Source organism: Gadus macrocephalus, chromosome 13 (genome assembly GCF_031168955.1).
Source record: "Gadus macrocephalus chromosome 13, ASM3116895v1".
NCBI lineage: Eukaryota > Metazoa > Chordata > Actinopteri > Gadiformes > Gadidae > Gadus > Gadus macrocephalus.
Window position 1 is genome coordinate 6,657,419 of NC_082394.1, and position 20,391 is coordinate 6,677,809.

Below are 20,391 nucleotides of genomic sequence, written 5' to 3' on the forward strand. Positions count from 1 at the left end.
ATAGGCATGCCCGTAAAAAGAAAAACAACCGACGTCGCTCTAAAAATGTCATCGACTTCTGCGCTACGCTGCTTGTCGAGTACGCGCAAAATAGGGGAAGTCAATCTGGGAACCCGCGCTTGTTGCTCGCGACCGTGGAGCGAAGCAGACAGAGCGGGGATCCGCGGCCAGGCGACCAGGCCCACAACACACACACATACACGGAGCTGTCGTCGTTCATTTTGTGAAGCGGACCTCCCGACCGACCGGGAATTCAAACGTGCCAGAGCCTATGTGTACAAACAGGAAAATATAGCTAAAGATGGTTCGGGAAACCAGGCACCTTTGGGTGGGAAATTTACCCGAACACGTCCGAGAAGAGAAAATAGTGGAACATTTTAAACGGTAGGTTATGCAAGAGGGATCCTCAGCGCAGCGCGCTCAGGGCTCAGCGCTAGCCAGCTAGCATTATCGTTAGCTCCTTCATCAAGTTAACACAAGTAGCTACCGTTCGAGTTGGGAAGTATCGTTGTTATGTTTACCTTTGCTACATCCAATGCATAATATCGTAGCGTTTGGCACATTATACCTGGTGCGCCAAACGTTTTGACATCGATATTGATATCTCAGTTTGGTGAACTTTGGCGTGCAGCGCTAGCTAGCTTTAGCTAGCTGTCTGCCGACCAACCATTTTGTCGGAAGGCTGAAGTCGTTTCCATGTTCAGAAAGTCGAGCTACGTTGTGTGGCTAGCGGCTAGTAGCTCTCAAGGCACTTGCTTGTGTCAACAGCCAAATTCTCTGTTTAAATCGATCGGTCCAAATCACCATTACTTCACATTTTGATTGCAAACGGACACGTTGCGAGTGTTCCCAGTCCTTTTGCCCTAATATATACATGGTGGTTGATATTCTATAGGAAATGCAGTTATGAGGTTGTGCAAGGGGGGGCTAAGGCTGGTGCCTGATAGCTGTTGCAAGGCAACTTCAGTTTGAAAAGGTTTCATTTAGTTACCACTGCTATGACACATTAACGTAGGGTCAACCCGGAATGGTTTTGTTGTAGTTATTATATTGCGAGAGTGGCGTGCCGTTCTCTTTTCTGGTGGCCTATGTGAAAATAAGGCAGCCCAACCTGACTAATTACTCAAAGTTTGCTAAGTTAGCAAAGGACTCATGTGTACATATAAATGATACACAAGACTCGTATCACACTTTAATTACTTTGATTATCTTGCCTACTACATCAAGATTTCTTAATTAAAGACAGGCGGAAATACAACATTTTATTATTCAATATATATCTCCAATTGATCAGTGATCTGCGTCGTCATGTTTTGTGTTTTAAAAAGTCCTGTAGAATGTAAAATATGTGTAGGAATGTTTTGGTGACTTGTTAAATGTAATGCATGTCTTACAGCTTGACTTTACTGTTACTATTGTTGAAATGCAATGTCAGATTTCAGACTTTACACAGTGCCCAGCACTAAGTTTGTGTGCAGGTAGAATGATTAACATATGTGTATTGTTTTTTTAACTGGTTATATATACAATTCCTGTGTATCATTTTCTCCCAGGTATGGGCGTGTTGAAAGTGTGAAGGTCCTGCGGAAGCGAGGATCGGAGGGTGGTGTTGCAGCCTTTGTGGATTTTGTGGATATCAAAAGTGCTCAAAAAGCTCACAATGCGGTCAACAAGATGGGAGATAGGGATCTCCGAACGGACTACAATGAACCTGGTTCAGTGCCTAGTGCTGTGCGGGGCCTTGAAGACAACCCACCTTCAAGCAGTCGAGACGTTACAGGATTCTCTAGGGGGACAGTTGGTCCAGTGTTTGGCCCCCCATTGTCCCTCCACACCAGAGAGGGACGTTATGAGCGGAGAATAGATGGGTAAGTGGACATGGTCTCCCCGTTAAGTCCAGGGGAATCTAAGTATCAGATGAGTGTTGCATAATGATCACATAGTTGGGTTATTAGAGAGCAGAGGAGTAATATGCCTCTGGGGCTAAAGACGGGTAATCTAGGCAACGTTCCACCTTTCATCCTAATCAACTTTCCTGGCCCATGGGATCTAAGTAAATTGTTGCGTAGATGTCATTTGGTAAGGTAAATTCATTGAATGTATGGCTTCCAGTTTGGATATTACACCAAAACGGAATATACTGGTGAGTTTCGGATTAATTGCATTTTGAGGGAACCTATCCTGGGGATATTTTTGGATGTTTTTTCAACTTTTCGCACATTACTGGATCTATCGGAGATTTTCATGTGGAAGCGCAGAGAACTGGAAGTAAGTGATCACCGTCTAAGGATATTTTTCTTTTGACAAGTCCAGTCAGGTTAAAGTCAGTAACACAAGGACCCTACAGGACCTTGCAGCTCAGGGGTAGAAGGTGTTTTTTTTTTTTTACCGTCTGGGGTTGGACCAGCTCTTCAACTCTGGATACACATATTCATGGATTAAAAGGTTTATTCCCATGGATGTAAGAAGTACCACTGGTAAAGTACCGTAGCAAAGGCAATAGTGTTTATTACCTAGGTGATGTTGGGCATTTAAACATAAGGTTGGGTTTTCAATGTATTTGACCTAAATGGGGGAGTTTGGATCCTATGCCCAGAAGATGCGGCAAGAACCTGGATCATCTACTGTACAATCACTTCAAACGTGTGGAGATATTTTTTTCATATTAATGGCCATGAAGACGGTTGAAGATCCAGTGTGGATGTATGCTCTAGGATATATTCAATATGGATGTATGGATGTGGATCGTAGTATGGATAGATGTAACCTCCATCCTTATGGATTACTCTACTAAACTCTGGAATTAGCTGTCAGGTTTCATATGAGATGGAAGAAAGGCCAACTGAAGAAACAAGCAAACCGAATTGAAGACCAGCTGTGAAGTTAATTTGAATCGTCTAAGACCGCCATTGCCCCCAGATGAAATCGGAAGATCAAGACAGTGGATAGCATCGCTAACATTCTGGAATACGCACTATGAGCAGGAGTTATTAGAAAAATAGTGATGATCAGAGTCTTTTAATTGCTTTCAATCTCACATTCTATTTAACAGCATGGGAATAGTACTGATTGGAATATTTTTTCTTTTGGTTAAAAGTGAAAGCTAATTGGACCATTTTCCCATACTGGAAGTCAAGACTGACCTAGGTGGATGTATATTCTTATCGGGCTGAGAATTTACCGCACACGCTACTCGGAACTAGCAGTGAACTACACTGAAGTTCAACCCATCTCCTTTTTTTTATTCACATCTTTATTATATCCAAATTAATCATGTATTTTTTACACACACTGAAATTCATTAGAGATTTCCATATCTTTGGTTTTGTTTCCCCTTTTCCATCCAATGAAGATGCTAAGTAATTGTCAATTGTGGATTATACATCAACGTTTCAGCCTGGTACCCGATACTGGAAGATTACATACAGTACGATTTTTCTACTTCTGTTTTTTTATTCGGGCTCTCAAATCTGACCACCTAGATTTTATTTGGATTAGGTTCAGTAACTTCTTTCAAAAAGGTTGGTATTGTTCTGCCCTACGCATCTTTTTCCTCTAACTTTGCACCATTTCTCTGTCCCTAAAGTCCGCTTTGCTCCTAGGGTAATCGTGTTTGTTTGGCTTAGAATGCTTCTTCGGTAACTTCTACTCTAAGGTCTCTCTAACCATCTCACGCTCTGTCGCTCTTGCTTTGGCTGTGCTTTGTTTTGATAGTCAAATACACCAAGTCCCCCATTTCACAATTCCTTTAAGGACATTTAGAACTATATCTGAATTCAGTGACATTCAAAATGCATTATTCTGATCCACATTACTATTGTAATTACCATTTCCAATGGTAATTGGAAATGGTGTTCCCATTTGAATGTCTGGATCTAGTCCGAACCTGCAGATACTTGAAGTGACACAGTCGACATTAACTTATTTATGATCTGAAAGTCCTCAGGCATTGAGGTTCATAATTGCACTACAATAACTTTATGTAATGCCACCTACTGTAGCCTCAGTCTACATATTTTAAAGATAATTCTAGGTAGAGGACATTTTTTGTTAGAATACACAGACGTGCAAAGGTAGTCCCTTGTACCCTTTCCACCAGGTGTGTTTTTGAAATGAACTTATCTTGAATTCTCCCTTTGTACCTTGACTATTTCGGTGGATATTACCTACCAGTAACAGTCGTAGCAGTAGACTTTGATTGCAACTATTTATTTTGGATCACACATTCACACAGGAAACGATTTGTATCCAATTATACATGCATATTTTTTACCAACATAAAAATCCACATTCTAAATGACGAGAACATTGTGGTGGTTTTGTGCTTATCCCTGTAATAGTCGGATAATAAACCTTTTTGATATTTGCTTAGCTAACACATTTCACATGGGTGACTTGAAAGAGACAATACAGTTTATACAGGTTTTGAAGATTGGCATCCTACCCGGGCTGACGAAAGTACACAAAGAATTAACTATTTGTGTCAAATAAAGGACAAATGTACCCAGTTTGTTATTTATTGTTAGTTTTAGTTATATCATAGCTTTTATTTGATATTGCTGTAAACTGTAAAACAATGACAAGAAAATGTTTTTCTGTTCTGTTCCAATCAAAATAATACTTCCTGTTTGGTTTCTTTTTGTATTCCTGTTTTCTTTTTACAGAACTTCAGAAACCAGAGAACGTGCGTATGATCACAGCCCGTATGGACACCATGAACGAAGTGGCACTTTTGATAGACCGCGCCACTACAACCCTGACTATTACCGTGATCGTACTATGTTCGCTGCCACCGGCCCTGGGAGCAGTGCTATGGGTCCTGGCTTTGAGGCAACGGATCCGCATTTTGAGTCTAGGATCCGAGACCCGTTCACGCTCACCAGCACGGCACGGCGGGACCTTTACAGAGACGACAGAGGCCGACGGGTGGACAGGACTTACCATCACCGTCGCAGCAGATCCTCTCATTCGTCGCAGTCGAGGCACCCTTCCCCACAGCGGAGCACGGGACAGGCCCCGAAAGCCCCTCACTCACCTAAACGAGCTCCCCTGTCTCCTGGGAGAGGACCCCATTCTCGGTCCAGGAGCCGATCGTCGAGCTCTGATTCGGTCAGCAGCACCAGCAGCACAGGCAGTGGCAGGTTGGACACGCTTTTTATTATCCTTCTTTTGCTTCTTCATGATTTAAATCTGTTGTAAAAGATTCTGCCCACCCACTGATCTCAATTCAGTTGTCAAGACATGCCAAACATATATCGTTTAAGAAATTGTTCTGAATGTGTGGCCTATCTCCATCCATCCTTTTATTCAAGAGCAATTGAACCCACCGTTTCAGCTGGAGTCAAATACTGAGATTTAAAAAAAGAGGTTTTGGCCGAGAGTTCCAGGAAGGAGGGGGGCATGTTACCCCCATGGTTACGACCCACAGCAACTTTGTAAATTATTTAGTACCCTTGATGGGTATGAACATCGTAATGAGAATGTTGTATCTGAAATGGCCACAGACCATGGCGTTATACTGAGAAGCTTAACCCTCATTTGGATGCTGACATCAAAATAAGTGCTGCTCCGACGGAACTTCACACACCGTAGTGTTATACTATAGGTGTCAGAGAAGTTTAACTTGCTCTCAGACGCTGCAGTCAACTACTTCCCAGGCAGAGATCCAAACGCGTCAACGATCAGGAAAATACTTACAGGAACCTCGGGTCACGAAAAGACTGTAACCTGCATTTTGATTTCAGTGTTTTGGGGAGACTGGCAAAAAGATTTTACACCCTTTTTTTATTTCTACAATCTAGTCTTATTTTAGTAACCGTGACTAAAGTGCATAGAATACTATGTTCACCATCATGAGACATATTGCCACGTTTCAAGGATTTTTTTTTTTTATTGTATGCAGTTCTTTAAAGTTTTCCTCTTTTTGTCCCATTTTGCAGCAGCGACTCAAACAGCAGCTCAAGTGACGGTTCGCGTGCACGTTCTGTTCAGTCGTCTGCAGCCCATGCTCCTCCTCAGTCTTCTATGGGTCTAGATTCAGAAGAGCCTCGTAGAAGCTTTGGAATCAAAGTGCAAAACCTGCCAGTGCGCTCCACAGGTATGTTTGAACCGCTATGCAAGGCATGTGCCAGAAAGCTCACTTTCTAGTCCACTGTGTACTTTCTAGTACTGGTCTTTATATCAGTAATAGTTTCCTCATATTTGTACTCGTCCTCTGTTATCTATATTGAACATGCGTCCAATGCAAATGTTATTTTCCTTCCTTTAGATACAAGCTTAAAAGATGGACTCTTCCATGAGTTCAAGAAGCATGGAAAAGTGACATCGGTGCAGATCCATGGAGCCACTGAAGACCGTTATGGACTAGTTTTCTTCAGACAGCAGGAGGATCAAGAGAAAGCCCTTACTGTATCCAAAGGAAAGCTCTTCTTTGGCATGCTCATTGAGGTCACTGCCTGGAATGGGCCTGGTGCGTTATCACATTTTTCTTTCACTGAAATGGGGGAAAACAAGATTTTGGGGCATAAACGTGACATTTACTTCATCACTTTTAATTGACCCCTTCATTCTTTTCAGAAACAGAGAGTGAAAACGAGTTTAGGCCTTTAGATGGACGGATTGATGAGTTCCACCCGAAGGCAACAAGGACCCTGTTCATAGGCAATTTAGAAAAGACCACTAGTTATCAACAACTGCTGGACATATTTCAACGCTTTGGTGAAATTGTGGTAAGTAAACTGTAAAAGCAGAGGAGTAAGCAGCGTGAGTTTAACATTGGAATGGGTCACATTAAAACCGCTTTTTCCTTTATTTTTCTCTTGCAGGACATAGACATAAAAAAAGTTAACGGGGTGCCTCAGTATGCCTTTGTCCAGTATTCCGACATTGCCAGTGTGTGTAAAGCCATCAAGAAGATGGATGGAGAATATCTGGGAAGCAACAGGCTCAAGGTAAAGGAAGCAATGGTACAAGTCGACCAAGTCCAAGTCTACACACTGTGAACCAAATTGTAATTTTATACATGTATGTATAGGTTTAGTTTTAAAACTTTTTTTTGTTTCCCCTTTTAGCTTGGCTTTGGGAAGAGTATGCCCACCACATGTGTCTGGCTCGATGGTCTGGCCTCAAACATCACAGAGCAGTACTTGACAAGGCATTTCTGTCGCTACGGACATGTCGTTAAGGTGAACATATATATTTGAACTGCCATCATTTTCTTCACTTGATGGAAAAAGACAATCTTGATGTGGTATTAATGTTTAACCAATGTGTCTTTCAGGTGTTGTTTGATCGATTGAAAGGGATGGCCCTTATCTTGTATAACAACACAGACTTTGCCCAAGCTGCTGTTAGAGAGACCAAAGGCTGGAAGATTGGTGGTAATAAAATAAAGGTAAGAATTAAAATGTTCCTCTATATCTATCCATCTTTACCTCAATATCTCTATGTAGATATAGATGGTTATTAATATCTGTAAATCTTGTATATTTTATCTGATCTTTGTTTAATTTTTCTTTTTAAATAGGTTGATTTTGCCAGTCAAGAGAGTCAGATGGCTTTCTATCGGTCAATGCAGTCCTCGGGGCAAGATATCAGAGACTTCTACGAAATTCCACCCGAGCGACGGTACAATTATCATTAATTAAAAAAAAAGTGTTAAACTGATTAATTGCGTTCAGATAATTGTTATTGCAACGATTAAATATGCGCTGACATTTGTCAGCACATGTCCGCCCATGCGTCCCTTGAATATTTTCTTTTGCCTTTTGCTTCTTTCCCGCAGAGAGGAACGCAGACCTCCCTATCATGAGTTCACAGCAGAGAGGGCTTACTATGAGAGTGTGCGGACACCTGGTCTCTATCCCGAAGATGCTCGCCGGGAATACCCCGCTCGTAGCCGAGAGCGTTTCCCAGACCTGGAACACTTCCCGGGCGAGCCCTTTGACCCTCGCTTCCACGAAGACCCCAGGGAATACCGGGACTTTAGAGACCCCTTTGAGCAGGACATCCGGAAATACACCTACATTCAAAGAGAGCGAGAGAGGGAGCGTGAGCGCTTTGAGGCAGACCGCGGCAGGTGGAGCCCTTCCCATCCCCGGCGACCCATCACACCCACCGTTTCCCCCTCGCCGTCCGAGCGTGCGCACAGAGACTCGGAGCGACGGGTCTACAGCCAGTCCTCAGAGCGTAGCGGCAGCGCCAGCTCCCTCTCGCCGCCACATTTTGAGAAATCGGACAAGACCCCATTGGAGCATGGCTCCAAGGGAGACAAGACTGATAAGAATGCCACAGCGGATAGGTTAGCCAGCGCTGAGAAGGGCAAGCGTGCCAGAAGAAAAGATAAAGCGGAAAAAGACAAAGGAGACAAGCCTAAATCAAGGAAGCCCAAGGCCCAGTCCCCTTGTGACCCTTCACTCGAGGCGGAGCCTGAGGCTGGGTTTGATGTGACGTCTGAAAGGGGAACAGGATCAGTGCAAGATGCCACTGAGCGTCCAAAGTTTAAGGTGGAGAGTGACCCACTCAGTTCAAATCCTTTGCCAACGGTTACCCCAGCTGAAACTATTAAAAGTGAAAGAACTGAATTGGCAGTAGGCGATTCAGATGGAGATGGGAAGAGTCGAGGCAAAAAACACATAAAATCCGAAAGTGTCAATGATGTGAAAGAATTATCAGTAGATTCAGATCGCTTGGCCGCAAGAAAGCGACGCTTTGCTGATGCCAGCGGGAGGCCCATTAGACATAAGAGGAGTAGGCTAGACGACGAAGATGGAAATCACCCAGATATTTCAGCTAGTTCTGCATCTTTAAAAGACATAGACGGGGATAAACAACATAAAGATTCTGAGCGCAGAGATTCAAGGATCAAAATCGAAAAGCATGCATTTCTTGGCATTCAGAAGGAAGGACAAGAAGAAGCCAGCGGACCGAGGGAACCGTCGGAGGCACTTGTGGATGTACTGGACTCGAAGCAACACCAAGGGCATAATGCATCCAGGAGGTTCTCACACGAGGGTCATATGGATCAAGGAAGCACCAGAGACCCAGAACTTCCAGGTTTCAAATATCAAACTGATGATGTTGAAAAAGGCACCAAGGACAGGGAAGAGCATGTAGATATTGACCATTCTCAAAGTTACCGTAAACAAATGGAGCAAAATAGGAGGCTCCTCCAGCAGCAGCAACAGCAGGACTTTGACAAATCGGATAAACCTGACAGTCCACTAGGAGGTGAAATGGACGACCTTGACCACCGGAGTCTTGTACACGAAGTTGGTAAACCACCTGAAGACGTCACCGACACTTTCCCTTCGCATAAAGTTAACAAGAAAATAGACCCATTCGACAACGATGCAAGTATTAAGAAGGAGCGTGTTTACAGGGTTTCGCGTCTGAAAACTGAAGAGCCAGATTGGTCCAACACTGCCTCTCCAGGTTTTCATCATTCTCCGCACCATCCAGATGAAGCATCTGTGGAACAGCCTCAACAGAAAGAGCCTAGTATTAGTGACGATAAGATTCACTCAGACCTAGAGTTATCACTCAAGCAGACTCATACCACACAGATACCACATAAGCCCAACACCCCTTCCCTCAGTATTGAAGAAGAGCAACAAAAGCGATGGGAGAGCAGAGTCAAGCAAGACATATTACCTGATTTGAACTTCTCTAGAAGTATAAGTAAAAACATTCACAACCGAAAACGCGAGGATGGTGTCTGGCATGACTTGGAACCTGGGGAAGTGCGGTCAGATTCTGAAGAGGATAAAGAGCACAAACCCCATTCTCCTATGCCATCACCGTCAATGCCATTTTCTGAAAGGCTGAGGGTTGACAGAATTTCAGATCCCAAAGTAGCTAATCTTGAAAGGAATAAGTTCTACTCATTTTCAAAGACGATAACATCAGACACACAAGCTCTTTTGGATCGTGCAAAATCCCTGTCTTCGTCTAGAGATGAAAACTGGTCCTTCCTGGACTATGAATCCACCTTGGCTGGTTTACCCACCAGAAAGGATACTGAAAAAGTAGAATCAACACCCCTGCCTAAACCCTTATGGTATATGAAAAAGAAAAAGATTCGTAGTGGCTCTGAAGACAAACTAGATGATAGGAAGGAGGAGCCGAAACCAGAACAAGAACGCAGGGAACTGTTTGCCTCACGTTTCCTTCACAGCTCAATCTTTGAGCAGGACTCCAGAAGACTTAAACACCTGGAACGTAAGCACGAGGAACCTGAGCATGGGTTAAATGCACAAGCTGCACAGCAGGGTACTCCGGATGATTCTGAGCCAGCAGTCCTTTTCCGTAGTCGTTTTTTGGAGCTCACAAGATCACAACAGAAAGGGAAAGAACAAATTCAACCAGTAGTGAAGGAGGAAGAGAATGTCCAAAAAGAGCCTAAAATTGAAAAAGCACCTGAACCACAGCCACAAGCTTTGCCTTCTCCCAAAATGTCTGAACCTGCTGTGGAGCCAGAGATAAAACCCATTAGCCCAACTGAACCACGTCCTCTGCCTATTATTATTTCCCAGTCTACACCCAATGAAATATCTCCAATAGAGGAGAAATGTGTTGTGGTTAGTCCCCCTTTAGAGCCATCAGCCCCTCTATCTTTAATCAAAGAAGAGAAGGAAAATCTTGAGCCCACACACCATACACCAACAGAGGTCCCAAAAGATGCAAATATTCAGATTCTAGCCATTCCAGAGTCCAGTCATCCCGTGCAGAAGGTCAAGCCATCACCCCAAGAAAAAGCTGATATCATTGGAGATGTACAACCTCAGTGTATGGAACAACCATCTAATAGTGATGCTCAAGAAGAGTTTGTTAGCTGTTCTGAGCCAGAGATGGATCTCGAAACCTCACAGATGGATATGTCTGACGCCATAAGTCCAAGAGTACCCACCCTTGTAGAGGATATGTTTGTATCGAATGAAGTGGCTCCTCAATGTCTTAAAACCGATGACACAGAAAACACATTTCCAGTAAATAAGATGGTGTTGCCTGATACTGATGAACATGAGGAACCGACATCTCCACCTCAGAAAGAACAGAGAGGAAGAGAATTAAAGAGTAAAAAACATAAACAATCTCCTGTTCATGTTTCTCCAGTTGCTGCCTCCTCTGCTTCAAATAGTGAAAAACTAGCAACTCGGAAGAGTGAGCGAATTGACAAGGAAAAACTGAAACGTGGGTCCTCACCAAGAGGTGACTCCTCTAAAAGCGGTTCAGAGCTCAAGTCCAGTGCCAAGTCTCCCATTTCTGCCACAGATTCTGATAGCGTCCCAGACCATCCACCGAGCAGAACTAGAGTGCGCAGAAATGTGAAATCGGTTTATGCCACTCCTGTCGAAGATGATGCTTCAGTGCGAACCGGAAAGGAAATACCTGAATCTCCACGCTCTGGACGTAAGCGGGCTGGGGATAAAGATGCAACTATACAGCATAATGCAGAACAGGAGCCAAAACAGGAAACGGTAAACCGGAATGTGCAAGGCCTCTCCAAACGAGGTCGTCCTCGTAAGCAAACAGAAGATGGTTCAGCGTCAAAGGGTGATCGGTCAAAAAGCGATGCTAAAGAAAATGACTCAAATGAATCTGAAAGCGGCGAGAAAATCCCCAAAATGACAAAAGGTAAACATTCTCCGTCCAGCACAAAGTGTTCAAGTCAAGTATCCATGATGTCAACGGAATCCAAAGAAAGTAGGAAGGAGGAGAAAACCATGCTGCCTGAAGAACATCAGGAAATTGAATCCATGGATGAAGAACCCTTGGCTCTGGAGGAATCAAGTCCACTTAAAGATCCTTTGAAGGTTAACCCCAAAAAGGAGGACCAAGACCAACAAGGTGCAGAAAATTCTGAAAGACCAGTATGTAAAGACGAAAATGCAGTGGACAAGGTCTTAGAAGAAAAAACAATCAAGAAAAAGTCTGCATCTCCAGTGTCTGAGGAGAAAGTCCCATTCGAGAAGGATAAGGTTGCCAAAGGTAAAACCAAGTTGACACGTGCTCCAAAGTCTCCAGTCCTCAAAAACCTAAAAATAAGTCTGAATGTCACTGAGGTAAAAAACTTGTTACAGTTGGGAGATGAAGAAAATAGTAATCAAGAAGATCCTTCTAAAAAGGCTGAAGGTGATCATACTGATCCACCTTCAGAGCCCAATAGTTCCAGCAAAGTCCCTGGCGATGGTGATGGCGACGATGCTGCCTCAGAAAAGACACCTCAGGATGCAGCGAAAAGTTTTCTTACTCAAGAGTTAGAATTGGCCCAGGCGGTGGAAAATATCGCTAAACTTACAGGTTCTGCATTGCCGGCAAAGCCGCCAACTCCACCAATTGTACCACCCGAAATCAAAAGTGACCCAGAAGATCACAAGCCATCAAACCCTGCAAGTGAGACCGAACTTATGGCTGCTATTGATTCTATAACCGCAGAGGATATAGCAGCAGCCTTACCTCCAACAGCACCCGTTATTGATGCTGATGTAGATTCAGAACCAGAGCTGCAAGTCGTTATTCCACCAGAAAAGGATGATGAAACTGAAATGGAAACATCTGCTTTGCCTGAAGAATCCCTTCTGCATACACCCAAGAAAGGCACAAAGGGAAGACCTAAAACACCTAAACGATCAAAAGCCCAGAAACCCGTCAAAAAAGATGCTAAGGAAAGACAATCGGTACCTGAAGAATCACCATGTCCTTCATCAGACTCTACAGCCTCTAAACTTAAGACTCTTCCTGAAGTGACACCACAACCACCACCACCACCACCACCTCCACCACCGTCATCAGCTACTGCAGCTGTCATTACTGCCACTACTTGGAAGCCAGAGCCGGAATCTTCTATAAACAAGGCGTCGGAAGATAAAGCAAAGACAGAATCATCCTCCATAGAGCAGCTTCCAGAGCTGAAATCTGTCTGCCCCCAGTCCAAGAGTCCCATTGGCCCCAAACCTCCACAGCAGCTACCTGAAAACATCTCTCCCTCCCTTTCTCCTTCTCCCAGCCGCCCAAATATCAGGCCCATTCAGCCAAATCGCATGCCTGTGTCCCCCCCGGATTGGCATAACACGCCTAAAGACATAGCAGTTGCACTTGCACCAGTCTTGCCTGCGACAGCATTGGTTAACCATCCAAACCAGTCATTAACCCCAGAGCCCGAAAACATGGATACTGACCATGGCACTAGTGATTTGCGGCAGATTCTTATGAAGCCCAAAAATATGCCCCGGCAAGGCAGTTCAACTATAACTAGTAATCTACCAACCCCCCGAGACAAACCATCGGAACCTACCACCCAATCAAGTGCCATGCTCAATAAGTGTCCATTACCTGATCATAGAATGCTTACCCCAGCTCAACCAGTTGTCAGACAGCCAGCATCCCTCCTATCTCCTGAGTCTAAGTCTGTGATATCTGTTATTGCATCCACTGCCACTTCTGTTATTAGTCGTGTTTGCAATCCACCTGAAACTGAGGAGAAGATTAACATGACTGCTGGGAATCCCTGTGTGGACATAGCCGTCTCCAAGCAAACTTATAGGCCCAGTATCGATGATGGTGGGTCATATCAAGGGCCATCTGTTGGCGAGGAGGGCGGCAGTGCAGGGCGCTTCATTGTTGAGAGCACCAATCTAAGCACTGGATCCAGCCCAGGCTTGAGAGTTAATACCTCAGAAGGCGTGGTAGTGTTGAGTCACTCCGGGCAGAAAATAGAGGGGCCGCAGCGGATAAGTGCGAAAATCAGCCAGATCCCGCAAGCAACTGCCGTTGATATTGAATCTCAGCAGTTGGTTTCAATGCCCCAGATTAAGCAGGAGTTGTATAGCCATTCCCAGACAGGTGCTCAGAAGGGGCCACCAATATTGAGTGAACATGGACATTCTGGAAAGACGCAGTCCGCCTCTATCAAACAAGAAAACACCGGTTTGGAAAAGATGGACTCTGTTTACCAGTCTGGTCCGCAAGGTGTCGTGAAGCGTCTCCCACCAGCGGGTGGTAACCAGCAAGGAATGAATTACCATCATCCAGAGTATGTGCTTATGAAACATCAAAAGAAAGTGGAAGCCACAGATTCTCACAGTGCCGATGGTGCTAAAACCTCTTGGCCCTCTGCCATAAGTCCGGCAATTAGTCCACACTTGCCCTCTCCTCCAGGCAATCATGTTGGATTTGTGACCTCTACTTCTGGAGCTCCTTCCCACCTCGGTGGAGCCAAACCTGAACCCAGGTCCCCACGCAACCCTCACTCCCCATTTCCTAAAGTGTCCTCACCCATTGGCTCCTCATCACCCAAAGGCATTCCGGTCATGTTGCCTTCTGGCATTGCGCCAATGCAGCAGTATGTGCATCACCCAGAGCAGTCTGTCATCATGCCCCCCCACAGTTCCCACGGGGGATTAGGAAGGATGTCTCCTCATCCGAGTCACGTCAGCAACTCGATGGCACATCTTGTTCAAGATGTCCGGGTCAATACTCCGCCCCTCTCTGTGATGAACTTTGGCCTCCATGGTGAGCCTCAGGGTTCCCCTTGGTCCGGTTCCCTGCAGCAGCGGCCCACCTCCCCACAGGCGGTCAGCCGAGACATGGTCCTCAAGGTCAACCCTGGCTCGGTCAGGAGCCACGAGGGAGAACAGGAAGAAGCCCGTCGGTTCCTCCAGATGGCTGGTCGACAGTCTGTGACCCAGCTGAAGGGGGAATCTATTCAGGCAGGTTCCTTACGCGGAGGCCTTCCGTTGGATACGTACATGGCACCGAGGGACATGCGTGTGCACATACACCAACAGGGGGAGCGCACAGCCCCAGACCAACACGGTGGACACATGCAAGACTCTCTGCCCCCTTCTTCCACGTCCTCCAACATCCCCTTATCATTATCTCCCAGAGCACACGTGTTGAAAGGTGTGTCTGAGAAAGATGTTGCAAAGTCATTGGAGTCAAAGAGGCCACACTCTCCTCATGCAAAGGACTCGGTCATGGGAATTCGACCGCCCGGTTCAGCTTTGGCATCTCCCCAGAGAGTTCAGCTCATTCCACCAGCATCTAGTGGTTCTTTCAATGAGTATGCAGGAATGTACACAAACCCAAGAAGCATCCATCAGCAGATGGCAGAGACGTCTCCTGCTGTTCTCAACCAGTCACCGGTGACCATTATGCCCGCAATGGTACGTTCACGCTCGGTGATGTAATTTGTCCTGGTGATTTTTAATTTTGCTATTTCAAAAGAGTCTTTTCTTAAATGTATTCCTAAACAAATCTCTTGTATTCCACAGGGTACAGACCAACAAGCCAAACAAGACGGCAAGATGACCCAGCCTGTCAACATGGTGCAGCTTCTCACGGTAAGGGAGAACGAGTGCAATGAATGATTAATCAAACACAAGCCAGAGCTAGGTTTTTAACAAAAAACAAGCCATGTCTCATGTTCTTCCTTTTTTCTTTTTTTTTTTCTTTTCAGAAATACCCAATTGTGTGGCAAGGTCTATTGGCACTAAAGAACGACACTGCTGCTGTCCAGCTCCATTTTGTGTGTGGAAACAAGGCGCTGGCTCATCGATCATTGCCACTGCAAGAGGGAGGTGCCTTGCTCCGAATTGTCCAGAGGATGAGATTAGAGGCGTCTCAGCTCGAGAGTGTAGCCAGGAGAATGACGGTACTTTGCCCTCTGAGCCATAACTCTACTCATTAATGTGTAATCCTTTGTAAATGAAATGCATAATGTACGAAACTGATTCCTCTTTCGTATTCATCAGGGAGACTCTGACTTTTGCCTTCTCCTCGCTCTGCCGTGTGGACGAGACCAAGAGGATGTTTTGAACCAGACCCAGGCTCTTAAGGCTGCTTTTATTAACTACTTACAGGCCAAGTTGGCCGCTGGTATCATTAATATCCCCAACCCAGGCTCCAATCAGGCAAGTCTCTACGTTGTTCGTCCTAAAAAATGTAACGTTATTATTTGTGCTTTCAGGAGAGAATGTAGCTTTTTGTTAGGATTATGTAGTTGGCAGACATAGCATTATAGTTCTTTGGTATCTAACATTTTCTGTCAAATCAAAGTAAAAAATAAATAATAATATAATAAATAATTAATTGACTGTCCTTCTCCTTGCAGCCTGCCTATGTTTTGCAGATTTTCCCTCCGTGTGAATTTTCGGAAAGCCACTTGTCCCAGCTCGCTCCTGACCTCCTGAACCGGATCTCCAGCATCTCACCCCACCTCATGATTGTCATCACCTCTGTGTGAAACCCCTTGGCTGGCATGAGTTTGGTCTTCAGAGGACATCAACAGTGAGCCTCAGGAAAAGAAAGGGAATATTCAGAATAGTTTTCCTGGACCCTATTGGACATTGTTGTGTGGGGGAGTGGGGGGGAGGAAATCCCCTATATAAGAAAACCTTTGTTTTTTCCCCATATCATTTTGGATTGACTCCTCTCTGGTAACTATGTTCTCCTCAGAGGCGCCCGGGGGACGGACCCTACCGGACAAGTTCTCTGCTGTATCTGTATTTATTGGGAGTTTTATTTTTTATGTCAGATACTCTGAAGGACAATAATTCAGGACATTTAAACAGGAAGAATGAGTGACTAACTGGGTGGCCTTTTTTTTTTTTTTTTTTTTTTTTTTTGGTCTTTCGATGATTGTCCGGTTCAGTTCTTCACACACTCAATGATCATGGGGGGCCGCTGCGCTGCGATGGCTAAATAGACATTTCAAGGTGTATTTTTTAAGTACAGTAATTATGTGCACACTTCCTTGTCCAGCCTTTCCTTTTTCACTAGAGGAAGAATTCACTTCTTAATCTATGATTTCTTGAAGAGGACCATGTCCATTAAACCGCTCCTTTTCATTGAACCAGATCTGCTGTTTCCTCATCACACTACTGAAGCAGACGAAGCTCTTGGATCTGCCTTTGCATCGAACAAGCTAGTTTGATTTGGGAGTTTTGGCATACTGGACATTGTAAATATTTTAAATATTTAAAGCTTCAAAGTGGATCTTGGACAGCCTGATGCCAGGACCCTTCACCTTGTCGACATGCAGGAAGTGTGAAATTGTTGAGGGATATTGTTGATTTTTGGGGTGTAAATACTTGTAACACAAAGAAGGTTGGCAGACTCCCGGAGTTTGCTGATGGCACTTCACATTTTGTAACTCGAAATAAAAAAAAAAGATCCAGAAAACTTGAATATTAAGTTGCAATCTTTTATTTCATGAATGTTTTGTGCTGGATCTTGTTGTATAAAATGTACATAAAGTGAAATTTAACAAAATTCGAGATTAAAATTTGACACTTTTAGAAGGTGTGTATTAAAGATTTGGATCATTATTTTTTTTATGGCTAATTGGTGCTGCAGTGGACTGAATCCCATACTAGTACAAGTGCATGCATAACTATGGAAGGAGACAATACACAACTCTGGGATAGACAGTCATGTGAAAACACATGAAGATGGTACAGTAAGTTTCCTTTTCTCGTTTATACATTGAAAAATGTACAGGATAATATATAAATGACCACAGGCTCATTTTACACTTGGGGTTTGCTCCTGCTTCAGGTCAACACTGGAGCCGAACAGTGCCACAAGTTGGTCCTCATACTGGCTGATGTTCCTCTTCATGATTTCCTTAAAAGGGCCCAGCAAGCGCTCAAAAGCCTGGATATCTATTACTATGGAGACGAAATAAACAAAATAATTAACAGCACTGTCTACATAAAATCTGGCAAAAACAATTGTACGCATGAGCAACGGCTTTCCGATTGGGAAATGTTCACCGTCAGTGGTGACTTAAAGTGGCACTACTGGGCCCTAGATAATTAGCAGGACCGGATCACATGGTCCTGCAATGTGTCAAATATAACGCACCCAAACATTTGGTCACTCCAACGGCATAGACGGACGCAGCGCGCGGTTGATTGGTGACCAGCGCCAACTCCCCAAAGTACTGGCCTCGAACGCAACGTGCAAGCTCCACCTCCGCATGATCCAGCTGGCCAGCCGTGGTCTGCAACAGGGAACACAGAGTAACCCCCCAAACGGTGCTGATCCCAGGTATTGTCAGTCACCAAAAGAAGAACATAGGGCATTCCGGACAAAACACACAAACAAGCCAATCAAAACCAACGCACTCTGCTTTTGATCATGATCTTCACTTCGCCCGACTCCACGATATAGAAACAGTCGGCGTCCTCCCCCTGCCAGTGAACAGAAGAGCCCAGTGTTGTGTCAGCTTGGGTTCGCCTCCAGCCACCAGTACACATGTCAGATACAAACGTCCAATCACCTGTGTTATGATGCGTTCTTCATCATGAAACACTCTTGCTCCCAGGATATCCACAATCTTCATTCTTTCAGAAATCTTAGAGAGGTAAAGGACATATGTGCATCGATGGAGCAAAAAGATGACCAGCTATCCGTATGTTCACATACCATGTCCTCTCATATGGATCAGTTGAGAATGTGTTCAATACCTCAAGCGATGTAAGCAGCGGAACACACTCTATGAAGGCCTCGTACAGGCGCCTCTTCTTTGCGTTGTTTTTCACGATGAGCCTGTGAAACGTTGCACGATCCTAAAGGAGACGCACAGAGGTCATATCCTTGGCATGCTTCATGTCCTATTTCTAATGCCATTCTGCTTGAGTGGACTGGTGAGTAGATGGTCCCCCACCCCTTGCCAGTTCCCGCTACTCACCAGCCCCCATAAGGCTCCGTCCTGGGACGCGATGATCGTGGCCGCGCGAGGGGTGTTGTACATGAGGGCCAGCTCACCGAAACTACCCTTACCGTCGTACTTCCCAACACACACACTCCCTCCATCCTTCTGCACGTAGATATCAAACACACCCCTGGAGAAGAGGAATAATACATGATTGAGGGTAAGGACACATTCAGAATTTTAAACCATTTAAAACCTGAAAACAAGCGAACCTCTCTATGACATAAAAGTTGTCTCCGTCCTCTCCTTGGTCAATGATGTGCTCCTGGGCTTTCACCAGCACCTCAAACATGGCATCAAGCACCTCGGACAACTGCTCCTGCAGGACAATTCATACATGTTATATAACCTTGCTTTGAGGATCTGTGGGACAGATTGGTGCGGCTAGGGCGTACGACTCCCAGACCAATGTAACCGACTTCAATCCCTATGTCCGAGACATATCTTTAAGCGTCATTGATCCCTCAATGAACATGTATTTGAATAAAAAAGGGTGCGTCTAACCCTAACCCTAACCCTAATAGGATTGGATGTGTTGAGGTCCAATAGATAATTGATTGATTGAACCAACAAACAATCCTGATGCTTCATAAATAATACCAAGAGCTCCCGTGCACGGGGGCTGTACCTGGTCCAAGGGCTTAAACAGCAGGATGTCACTGCATGCGTCCTGCAGTCTACGGCGCTGCACATCGCTCTTGGGGTGCACCACTCTGGGGTCTGAGTCATCATCCTCTTCATCTGGGTCATAAGCCTCCGCACACACTGTAGCAGTAGGACATAAATATACTGTAGCATAGCATTGGGGCAGCACCACAAGCCCATGTGTAATGGAATCCATGGCAGGGAAGAGTCATGATATCTTACGAGGTGTGGAGAAGGATTACACCTTTTGCCCTTTTGCGACTGACCTGATGCTCTGCGTTTGTATTTGATGGTACTCGATTCTGTAACATGAAAAAATAAAAAATCCAAAATGATGGATGGATAGTGGTTCGTCCCTCTATCCATCAATCACTGCACATTTACCTTTAGAGCCTGGTCAATTTAATGCAAGGAGAAGACCAACGATGAAACGGTGTTAGAAGAGGTAAAGAAAATCAAAGGAAACTGCTTCAAATGATACTCACCGACAACGCTATCCTTCTCATCCTTCACGCCTTCATCTGAATGGGTCCTAAAACTCACCCTGCTTCGTGACGTTCTAACAGAGCCCTCCTTAGCATTGGGCTCCTTCCTTTGGCCCTCCTGAATGCGAGTGAAATGTTCCACAGCAAACTCCACCAGGTCGGCTGGCTTGAGACGCAGCACCTCGGCAGTGTATCCATGCAGCAGCTCCTTCAAGCCAAGCGGTATCTCCACTGGGCTCATCGTCAGGCTTTCCATTAAACTGAGACGGATGAACGAGAGAACAGGCCTACCCGGGACCCAGGCGGGAGATTAAAACTGTTCATTGGTTTTGTTCTTTCACATCAGTCAAGCTCCCATACCCTCCCTCTCCACGCAGGTTATTGATTACTTTATTTAGAACAGCCAATCGGAAAGTATTGATCCCCCCAGCCCGCTTTTTTGTGTCATTCTAATTCAAAGAAGTGTGACACATTCATGATGCGGTTCAGGATGATGCATTATGTTTAGGATTATACATATATACATTATGCTTCGGAACCTAA

The 20,391-nt window shown here is 44.8% G+C and overlaps 2 protein-coding genes across 5 annotated transcripts; one reads left to right on the top strand and one right to left on the bottom strand.

Annotated features, from left to right (window-relative positions):
* The first annotated feature begins 106 nt into the window (after positions 1-106).
* Positions 107-17,187, top strand: si:ch1073-335m2.2 (msx2-interacting protein). Of its 4 annotated transcripts, none has more exons than XM_060070238.1 (15): positions 107-384; positions 1,554-1,868; positions 4,665-5,141; positions 5,940-6,097; positions 6,269-6,469; positions 6,577-6,728; positions 6,825-6,950; positions 7,071-7,184; positions 7,280-7,393; positions 7,526-7,626; positions 7,784-15,164; positions 15,273-15,341; positions 15,458-15,652; positions 15,753-15,911; positions 16,112-17,187. In XM_060070238.1, the coding sequence occupies exons 1-15, from the start codon at positions 302-304 to the stop codon at positions 16,241-16,243; spliced, it is 9,777 nt and encodes a 3,258-aa protein (XP_059926221.1). In that variant the 5' UTR covers positions 107-301; the 3' UTR covers positions 16,244-17,187. The 4 variants fall into 4 exon arrangements, with proteins under 4 accessions (XP_059926221.1, XP_059926223.1, XP_059926222.1 ...); XM_060070240.1 differs by having other exon boundaries at positions 7,784-15,123; positions 15,253-15,341; XM_060070239.1 differs by having other exon boundaries at positions 6,583-6,728.
* prkar2ab (protein kinase, cAMP-dependent, regulatory, type II, alpha, B) lies at positions 17,098-20,373 on the bottom strand. The gene is made up of 10 exons (XM_060070271.1): positions 19,849-20,373; positions 19,630-19,665; positions 19,347-19,483; positions 18,931-19,037; positions 18,695-18,848; positions 18,471-18,572; positions 18,284-18,358; positions 18,129-18,194; positions 17,866-18,004; positions 17,098-17,669 (listed from the first exon to the last, which is right to left on the bottom strand). The coding sequence occupies exons 1-10, from the start codon at positions 20,102-20,104 to the stop codon at positions 17,524-17,526; spliced, it is 1,218 nt and encodes a 405-aa protein (XP_059926254.1). The 5' UTR covers positions 20,105-20,373; the 3' UTR covers positions 17,098-17,523.
* Positions 20,374-20,391: the final 18 nt, after the last annotated feature.